Source organism: Bombus terrestris, chromosome 10 (assembly GCF_910591885.1).
Source record: "Bombus terrestris chromosome 10, iyBomTerr1.2, whole genome shotgun sequence".
Lineage (NCBI taxonomy): Eukaryota > Metazoa > Arthropoda > Insecta > Hymenoptera > Apidae > Bombus > Bombus terrestris.
The window spans coordinates 19471422-19482099 of record NC_063278.1 but is presented as its reverse complement, the minus strand read 5'-3'; the positions used below and the strand labels follow the sequence as shown (position 1 = coordinate 19482099).

At 33.6% G+C, this 10678-nt stretch overlaps 1 protein-coding gene across 5 annotated transcripts in view; it reads right to left on the bottom strand.

Annotated features, from left to right (window-relative positions):
• Positions 1 to 1188: 1188 nt before the first annotated feature.
• The window catches only part of LOC100644772 (probable G-protein coupled receptor CG31760), a 70277-nt gene continuing 60787 nt past the window's right edge, over positions 1189 to 10678 (bottom strand). For 2 of the 5 annotated variants that reach the window (XM_012313072.3, XM_012313076.3), the window contains exons 12-18: positions 10339 to 10553; positions 10017 to 10155; positions 9831 to 9936; positions 9558 to 9701; positions 7335 to 7517; positions 6844 to 7227; positions 1189 to 6698 (exon numbers count right to left, since the gene is read on the bottom strand). In XM_012313072.3, coding sequence (XP_012168462.1) covers positions 6865 to 7227; positions 7335 to 7517; positions 9558 to 9701; positions 9831 to 9936; positions 10017 to 10155; positions 10339 to 10553 — 1150 coding nt within the window. In that variant the 3' untranslated portion in view covers positions 1189 to 6698; positions 6844 to 6864. The remainder of the gene's footprint in view (positions 6699 to 6843; positions 7228 to 7334; positions 7518 to 9557; positions 9702 to 9830; positions 9937 to 10016; positions 10156 to 10338; positions 10554 to 10678) is intronic. The other 3 variants (XM_012313074.3, XM_012313073.3, XM_012313075.3) reach the window with 3 other exon arrangements.

The following is a 10678-nucleotide window of genomic DNA, read 5'->3' as shown; positions in this document are numbered from 1 at the left end:
TTATATTAATTAGTAAGAAATCTTCATATCAAATATGTTACATATTCTGTAATTACGTATGTTGCGATCGACTTGAAACTGAAAATACGTGGAATTTGTCATGATTCGTTGCAGCAACATCCTCTTACTGTACATAACAATATTTCCGATATCACACCATAAATACTACTTAAATTGAAGAATATGTGTTCTGTAAAATAATTTTTTAAGGTCGTAATAAAATATTGCCAGTTCTTAATTGTAAATAAGAATAATTAGAGAAATGGCTGAAATCATTTTTGTAGGAATATTTCTTAATTCGTTTGATTAGATGCACTCACGTATCACTACACTTTCTAAATAAGAAACTAAACATTTTGTTACACTGACACACTCCCAAAATTACAGTGTATGCAGGCTATACATATTTAATTTCTCATATGATAATTATATTTTATGCGACGTGTAAACGTAATACGAGCGTAACTTTAGTAAATTCTCTTCGAAGAACTATAAATGTATAAATAGACAGGGGTAAAGTACTAGCATACCCTATGAATAAATAGGGTATGTAAATAGTAAATTCTCTTCGAAGAACTATAAATATATAAATAGACAGGGGTAAAGTACTAGCATACCCTATGAATAAAAGTAAGACAGAAGATGTTCTATAAACACAGGCTCATAAATATTTTATTACTGAAAGCTATAACAAAAACACAAAATGACAAGAAAATAATTTCTGGGTTGATATAATAGCAAAACTAATCTCAACAACGAGCAGGTTAAGGTCATCAGACTTTTTGATGCCTAGATTATCAGATACCACGTTATCGGATTTTAACTTGTGGAGCAAACGCGTATCCAGCAATAATTAAGATAAAAGATTCGTAATGCATTCGCTGAAATTAAAGGAAGTTCGTATCGTGATAGATTTAATTTATTACAGATGTGAATCTTATTTAATAATAAAATTTAGTAACGGGCAATACACGAAAATACTCTATAGGACGAAAAACTAATCCAGTGTTATTTTACACTTCTGCGTGTAATTTTTTGATAAATCATAAATTAATGAATCTTTATTTATGGAATATTTTCCTTCTATTATTACTCGTGGAATATTCCGATACTATTATATGGAAAAAAGAACGTGGGATATTTGACGTGGTTGGAAATTAGGTAGAAACTAGCATGAAAAGAGCATTATTCCTCTTGTTACTCGCAAGTATCATTATATTCCCGGACATACAATATATTTTTACAAATACGTTTTCTCGTTTATACACAGACTTTTTCAAGGATCAGGTGGGAAAATTACGGATATATCTTTCCGTTTAGCATAATCATACACCTTCTCTTTGCCACGATTTACGATGGTTACATAGTGTCAAACTGCATATTAATGTCTTTATATCCGATGCAACAAACGAAAAAGAGAAAAACAGTGTTATGACGATGAATCGTCTAAGTTCGAGATCGGCCTCGAGAGATATTGCAGCTATAATGTTCAATCGGTGAACGCAATCTTAGTGAATTAGCATTTTTCTAACATCGATTTACTTTAAAGTGGTTTTCTTTCTTTCTTTAACTAGCCTTACATTAAGTTACAACGACGACATCGAAAGCATAATACTCTTTGTCTTTCTTTCTTTCACCCTATTTCTTATTCTATTGATTGCACTCATGTAACTGCGTCGAAGAGGAAACGCGCGACGTTTCCGGAAAACGCTCCTCTTTAGTAAAAAAAAAAAAAGAAAAGACAATTATAAATTTTCTGCAGACATTATTTACGTCACATTACGCTTAGCTAAATTTTATTATCGCGATCACTCTGTCCTTATTATTATCCTCTGAATGTTATCTATTATACATCCATACTACATTCTCCAAGGTGGAACCGATGAAAATTATCCGCAATAATGTATATATAATTTTGACATCTTGTCATGACACAGTTCCGCGCAAAATTATATTATTAAAATATTATTAAAATAAATAATAACACTTAGTTCGTGTTGCGGAAAATTCATAAAACTCGTACTTTCGAAATATGTTGTTCCTATTGTTATTGAAACGTTCCATGTTTTAATGATTCGATGAGTACTTTTTACTAATATAATTGAATAAATAAAAATCTTAGTACGTTATACGACAATTTCGGAACGATTATTTATTTTTTGCTCGTATCTTTTCATCGACTCAACCAATTCGATCCTTTATCTTTAAAATTATTCTAAATCTCTTAAGCGATAACAAGTTACCAGCTATTTTCAGTTAACACCGTTTTACTATTAGACTACGTCCATTTCACTTGTACACACAAACGTATGTGACAGGCTATTTCTGTTTCTCGAGACAAATTCGATCTGGACGATCCCTAGTATTAGCTTCTCCTGTTTTCCATTCTTCGCAACTTCGCGCATCTTTATCATCGAAATCGGTCGATTGGTAAAGCTACCTTGCACCGGCGTTATTATCCTCAAAGCTATTTTCCTTCGACAAATTAGTGTAATATATATTAGGTCTTAATACACGAAACGTCCAATGATTAAAAAATCGGCAAACTTCGATCACATATGAAAGAGAAGATTTTCGAAGATGCGAATATTTGATGGAAACGAAAAGTTTAGAAAATTGATAAAATACGAAATTGAATGTAAAGTCTCATGTAATACGGTCGAATAGAATTTGTTAAAATGACAAGATATTTACATAGATATGCGGAACACGGTAATCTCCAAAATAATAAAACTCTCTTTCTTTAGAATTACATGCACTTTATGAAGTTTGGATTTCACGTAAATTAGAATTCGCCAAAGGAAAATAGAAAACCAATTTGCCCGCTCTGTGTATGTTACACACGTTAAGGCTGCAATAAAAACGTCTTGGTTACAATGCTTTATGCGCGTTATTCGGACAGGCAAGCAAACATACAAGTTCATTAATGGTTACGTGTACGATAAATATCTTAGATATAAACAGTGATATTTATCGGTTATCAACTATATAACGCAATAATGCCTATCGCGAGAACTGAAATTTTCCAAAGAAATCAATCATTGTTTAAGTTGACTTACAATACAACCATTCTTTCCATTACTTGTTTTATTTATACATATGATCATAAGCTGGGCAGGCTCTTGCTCATAACGTTGCAACACGTTAATGTGCTGCTGACGTACAATTGTAATTTGACCATCAATTCCTGTACGTGGCAGTTCCGTTGAATACTACTAATAATAGTACTAACATTGCATATTTTATACCGCGATCTCTTCGCCTTTTCATAATAAATAACATGCAATAGAATTCGTGAAATTAATTAATCGTTCGCCAATTAATTAAATCATTAAAATAATTGAAATACGTAAAATCTATGTATCGTAAATTAAATCGCATTTCGATTATATTCGTTTGTAACATCAGGTGCACAGTTCAAAGTACTGAGTAAGAGATTGCCACGTACAGGGACAGCTATGAAATGCGTACTTTAGTAGTATTCGGATTCTTGAATGATCAGAATCGAAATCATATGTATGAAACAGAAATCGTTCGAGTAATTAGAAATTGCGAGCTGCTTGTGTGTTACTAGTAACAAGAACATGCCTTAAATTTTAAATCTTATTGTCGTATAAAATGCATATATCTTTTGACATATCTTCAAGTGAATTTTACACCCCAATCATATAATAAAATGCTTTATGTGCTCGATACTTATCGATACTTTGTGCGATACAACGATGTTTTTATTCTGTATTTACTTTCAACTATCATACGCCTCTTGCATTTCTCGCGATTTATGTCTAATAGGATAACCTTATGAGGCGACTCGATTATTATTCGCACAGTCCTTGTACAGTGTACAAATAGTATGTGATATCGTAACTAGAATGAAACAAAAGTGGAATTAGAAAATCGTAATCGATGCGAATAATCGCGATTATCGTAATTTTCAATTTAGTTTGAACGCATCGTTCTTATAAAAGTGAAGGGTTTCGTTAACCTGGAATGTGCGTTTGTACGCTCGAGGCAATTTTCACGCTTTCAACATGAACACACGAACGCATGCATACACATACTCATGTATACGCACATAAACGTACACGCTCACGAGTGTGTAAATATTGTCGATATATCGACAAATTCGCCGATAATATCATTGTAGACTCTGCTAATTTGCGTTCGAATAATTAATCTTTCGGCTGGTAATATTGCTTCCTTTTAAACAACGTGAATTTTACACCTGGCTATTTGCAATTCGTCGATTCATCATGTGCAATTCATACTTTCAAATTTATTTCGAAGATTTCGTAACTTTGGTACGTTATGAAAATTCTCTTAATTTTAATTCGTGACACGAAAAGTAAACGTTTGACGTACAATTATCTTACTCGCGTGTAGTTATAAAGAAGTAAACGTGTCAATATACCTGTTCTTGAGTTGTACCGAACTATGTATGTATGTATGTACGTATGTATGTATGTATGTAAACACTACGCTTTTTATTTTCTTATCTGTATATTACTATAATTTGCAATAGCTGTTATGCTTTAGAAATTTATATCGAGTGAGTGTTTAGATAACGCTATTGATTAAAGCGAACAATTGATAATTTCAATTCTTTTTACTCGGTATGAATTATGATATGATTGCATTTGTTGACATAAACCCGTGTGCGTCTCTCACATACACAGGTAACAGTGTGGAAAATTAAAACTACGATTAGAGTTACGTATATGTATGTGATATTTGTAACTTAAGAGAGAGATTACTTCTCCTTTTTGTAAGAAATCGAATCTTTTAAAAGCGTTCCCACTTATTTCTCTTTATTTTCACAGAGGAACACATACTCGACCGCTTTGTAGACGTAAACTGAAAATAATTGTCGAATGGTTATTACAAAGTTTCTATATCTGCCGCCGTTTGTTGTTCTAGCTACGGAAGTAACACATATCGATACATTCTGTCACATTAAACATTATAATTATATTGAACGACCCCTTCCTTTCTGTTTATTCTCTGAACTGCTTTTTTAAGAAACCATATATTATTCCAAAACAAGATAACTAACGTTAGACGTAAATGTAACGTTACGGTGTAAAATAACCGATTGTTAAACTGTTCGTGAGCTAATCGGGTAGATCTACACAACTTACGATTTTGTTAATATGAATCACAAAGGTGATCGTCTTGGTAACGAGAAATACAGTTTTCGTTCTTCTACTTCACAGGTATCTCTGGATAATATTTACCTAGGAGTAATATTACTACAGTCGCGATCATAGTTATTTGAATAATGAGAATTTCGTTACGTTCATCGGTTAGTAACGAAATTAATAAAAATCTTGTATAACTATATCGTTAACAATACTTCTCCTCACCATTATACATAGTATGCTTCTTGTTTTACGTACAACGAGGTGTCATTTGGTGGTAACGTACATAATTTACAATAAAGCTAACAAGGAGACATTGCCACCACAAGCAAATGACACGTTATACACGTTATACGGATTTAGTATTCACTATTTATTGATTACACAGTTCTTTGATTTATACAAACCATGAACGCCTTATGTCCGTTAAAGGGTACCATTTAAGTTTCCCCTTTTTCTTTCGCTTTTCATTCCCTCGGTCATATTCTGTTTTCGTCTTTCTATTCTTCTTAATGCTTCGCATTTGTCATAACCATATCTACGGATAGTAATTAGATATTAAAATTTTAATAATAAAGAAACAAAAGAAACAAAAGATGCAGGCGATGGATTGGAACACATTTTCCCTTTTAATGGTATTATACTATACATAGACTATATACCGACTATAATCATTATTTCTTCATTTTTATACTTAACTCTAACTTTTACTCTATATTCTACATACGTGTAGTTACTATCACACTGCGTGTGATATTTATGCAAACTCGTATTTTTCTCAAGGCAAATAAAGCAATGGAACCTAAGCGGAAATTTGTTTTCCTTCTTAAACGTTATAATAGATGGTAAGCTTTGCTTATCCGTGCTACACATTTGCATGCTATGCGCATCTCTTGCATTTTTCCACTTTTCAATTTCCCATAAATGGAGAAAAATCCGCGGTCTAGTTATCATAATGATTCATTTACCAGAGCCATTGTGCTTTTTTAAATCGGAGTTTAGGCTATTCTCAATACGTCTTTAAATATCGATTTTGTATGTACTTTTTAATCCTAGAACTTTCGAAAAATTCTTCAGCGTATGCTCTTCATTGGATACTTGTTTAAAATACGTAATAAACAGACTTAAAGTAATACGTAACAAAAAATGTAAAATGGTAGTGATAACTCATTCTCTGGATACATTTGTGTTTATTATTTATAAGGGGGAATTTTCAATTCTTCGAGGGAATGTTTATTACTCTATATATTATTTTGAATTCAAAAACAACGCATTGTAGACGAAAATAGCATTAATATCGAATACTTAACACGTTTCTCTTTTTTTTTTTCTTGGTTGTGTATTAACGCAGTTTTAACCTCCGCGAGGAGATTATTCTTCTAACACGTTCGTGGCCGATAACTTTACAGAAATCCTAAAGTAGAAGACCGACAGTTTCTGCAATTAGGGCAAGGGCAAAAATTTGATAAGTTTGTTTTCGAATATGCATCATAACTTGTATCGCTTTAATTTAGACAAACATAAAAACTTCTTCTTTGCTTAGGGTCATTGATAATTGATCTATAAAAAAGCATAATATTACGTCAGCAATCTAGCATATGTTAACATCGAAAGATTATAATTTTGCGGATTATTTACAACAGCGTATTCAGCGTATCGTTAAATGATAATAAAACTATTATAAAAATAAACGAACGAATCTTACCTCTTCGCTATTTAGTACTAGTCAAACCTGTCCGCTGGTTTCAACATTTCCTTCTTGTTTCCTGCCTTGCTTTTCATTCTCTTTCTCTGCTTGTTTCTCTTTGTTCTTCTCTTTCTCCATTTCCGCCTCTTTCCCTTTCGCTTCTTCTTCCTTCTCTTTCTCTTTCTCTCTTTCTTTCTCTCTTTCCTTTTCCTTCTCCTTATATTTTTCCTTCTCCTTTTCTCTCTCCTTCTCACGCTCTTTCTCCCGTTCTCTCTCCCTCTCAGCTTTGCGTTCTCTGAGAATTTCCATCCGACGTGCCCGATGCAAACTTCCTGAAGGGAAAGTGGAATCTTCGACCGCGGCAGCCGCGGCCGCACTCGCCCCTCGCTCCACGGCCGTCTGCTCAATAATTTACTTGACTGTATTTTTCAATATGTTCTGTGTATCTAATCTCTATACATCGAAGAGGCACGCGTGCCCAGGACGAATAAGACGAGTTAGGTACATACTTTCAATATGAAACTGGCCGTCGAACTTTTGGCGATGGGACTTTGCGCCGAGGACGGATGACCATGACCGGGCCCATGAGTAGTAAAATATCCGCCTGCTTTCGGTTTTATGTGGCGATTGTACATCTCCATGTGCACGATTTTCATAAATTCGATCTGCGCTGCCAATTTCTGTATTTCTTCCTGCAGCATACATAATCAATGATAATCATTATCCGCGACGTAACACGAAGTGGTGTGAGCGAAACAGAGAGAAAGGTTCATCAGCACAATAATTCATTGACGGTATCATTCGGCTGGCGTAAGATAGTATTGTCTATAACTTAATCGTTTTTAACTAAGAATACAAACTTTTTTCATCGTTTTGGCGCCTACAATCGACCATAAAGTGTACGTATATTCCCAATATATTTTGCGACACCCTGTATGTGTATAATGTAATAATAGTTTTATATCATGTTTTATTAGGTTGTTCGAAAAGTTTCTTTCGTTTTATGAGGAAATAATAGATGCACAACTTTTTTCGTTTTATATTATTTTGTCGATCCATTTTGTTCTGTTGAGATAAACACTGCGACATTTCACAGACTTGGTTTTACGTTTGCATGAAGGTGTACTGTTGTAAAAAAACACGTTTTTCGGACATCCTAATATTATATACGTTTATTTTGAAAGTACCTTTTTTTGTTATTTCGAGAAAATTAAAGATTAGCATGTTAGTCAATTCAAAAATATAAATTAATTATATCAAGTCTGGCAATGTTTCTACGAATTTGTCAATATGTAATTTGATTATATAAATTTCTTTTAGACAAATTTAACTAAAATAATGTATATTTACGGGCTGCGAATGGACTTGCACCACTTCCAAAATAAACGGTCCATATATTAGGATATATATATTTTTTATTATATTGCAATACAATCTGGAGAAACGTAGGAGTTGTGTTACTTTGGACTGTAATAACTGCATTTTGAATTTACATTATCAGCGGTAAATAGACAAATATCAAAAGGTTTGTCTGTCATAAAAGCGAATTATTTTTCAAAGTCACGGGACGGGTTGATATTTTGTTGCTGTGTTGTCACTGTAAAAAGAATGCACATAGAGGTAGAAAATTTATACAGAAAATATCTGGATATGGAGGCAACTGTAGCAAAACAATAGGAATATTCAAGAATTGGAAATTCTTGATTACCAAAAAGTGAGGAGTATTCATTAATATTCATCTTTTTCGTCTAATTACCTCCCAAGCTATTCGCTATTAAACAAAATGTTGCACATGGTGTTTACTTTGTTTCGAGGAATGTCTTATTATATAGGGTGTTCAGAAAAAATGTTACAAGCCGTCTTTTCGGAAACCATAGCAGGTATCTATTAATTTTTTTTTTTTTTTTATTATAGTACGAGAGAACTGATTACTCGAAGAGTTTTCTTCGTGTAATATTATATTGATTTCTGTTCATCTAGAACATTTGAATTTTGCTTGAAACATTTATTCCGCATAGTTAAAGAATTATGACGAAAGAAATATTTAAAGGCGAACTACGCGGAGGCGTCGAAGCGCTGCGATTTTAAACGCTTAATGAAATTTTCCTTCAGAATAAGTCTATTTTAATTACCCTTCGACGCCTCCACGTAGTTTCCCTTCAGATATCCCTTCGTCATAACTCTTTAATTACGCAGAATAACGAAAGATGGTTCAAGTAAATGTTATTCAGTTTCACAAGAGCTATCCAAACGAACAGTCTACGTAAATTTCATTTAAAAAAATAAGGGCGCTGCTCTTGCCGTCCTAGTGATCATCTCAGAAAAATCATTTGTCCCCCACATAATCAGTCTTCTTGTACCATTAAAATTAAGAAAAAGAAATTTGCCGATATCTGCTACGGCTTCTGGAAAAACGTTATTAACAGTTTATGTGGAGCACTCTGTAGATTAGGTAGAGCTACTACATATGTATATTCGTGATCTGATGCCCACCATTCATTTTTCAAATCGGATTACATATATTTGTTTAATTAGACGTGTAACGTATTCTGTGACCAATTCATAGATCTATGGTACAATGACGATAAAAGAAAATTTAAAATCGATACGACTACGAATTCTAGCAATACTTATACTCAAAATTACTCATATTAAGCCTAAATTCATTTTCTAAAATTATGCTCTTTCCTTTGCACACATCACTGTGTGTTTATTAAAACAGAACAATATACCTTCAATTCCTCGTTCTCTTGGTGTAAATCTGTCGCTTCTTCGGGCACTAAGCCGATCCCATTTAAAGAGAAACTGGCCGTAACACCGCGGGCTCTAGCACGGCTATCCCATTGATCTCCTTGGCCTCGTAAAACTCGGATCACCTATAGTTATATGAGATTAGAAATTTATGATTGAATTAAATGACGATTATTTAATCGTTTAAAAAGCTGAATTTTACTATTTTACCGCATAGAAGGAAAAGCGAGACAGCGAAAGAATAATTGGATTACCTTGGGCGCAAATACAAGAAATATGGTGACAGAAGTAGACAGCTGTGTACGCAAGAAGCCTAACAAATACTTGATATCGGGTCCAGCATGAGGGAAAATGAAAAGACTGCAAAAGACGTCGTAGAATTTCAATTTTAAATTACAGTAACATCGGACAGGTAATAGTAAAAAGATGGAAAGTCATACTGAATAGCGATCATTGTTATATTCACAGCTGCTATATTGTAAATAGCGTAGCTTATTAAACGGGCCTCGTTGAAGAGACTCTCTGCATTGCGAACGTTGTAACATACTTTAATACCCCACGCGAGGAACAGAATTTCTCCTGAAAAAAAAAGTTCATTTAGTAGGTGACGTCTAGCGATATATTTCTATTTGATACAACAGCAGAAGTTTCTAACGGATACTAGACATTTATCATCCAAACCTAAAACAAGCGACTAGCGAGCTGTCTCGAAGATCGTAAAAATATGTTTTGTCAATAATCTGCTTCAATATTTGTTATTACCGATTGCTAAACTATGGTCCCACCAGTTGAAAGAACATTGGTAGAATTTCAGACCATAATTGTCAGCTATCACTTCGGCATACGGCGGTGCGCTGAGTGTCCACGTGCCAAGATAAATTAACATTACTAACAATATCGGGACCATCCACTGCAGCAGCTGCTTGTCCGTAAGCTTCACCTTATGCGCGCTTTTCACGCGATATGTGAGAGATACTCTATGAAAAAGGACACTTCGTTTTATACATATACGGTAATGACACATAATCATAGTAGCTGATTACGACATCGATCTTGCAATGAAGGTAATGTGCATAGAAATAAAAAAGATAGTAACACTATA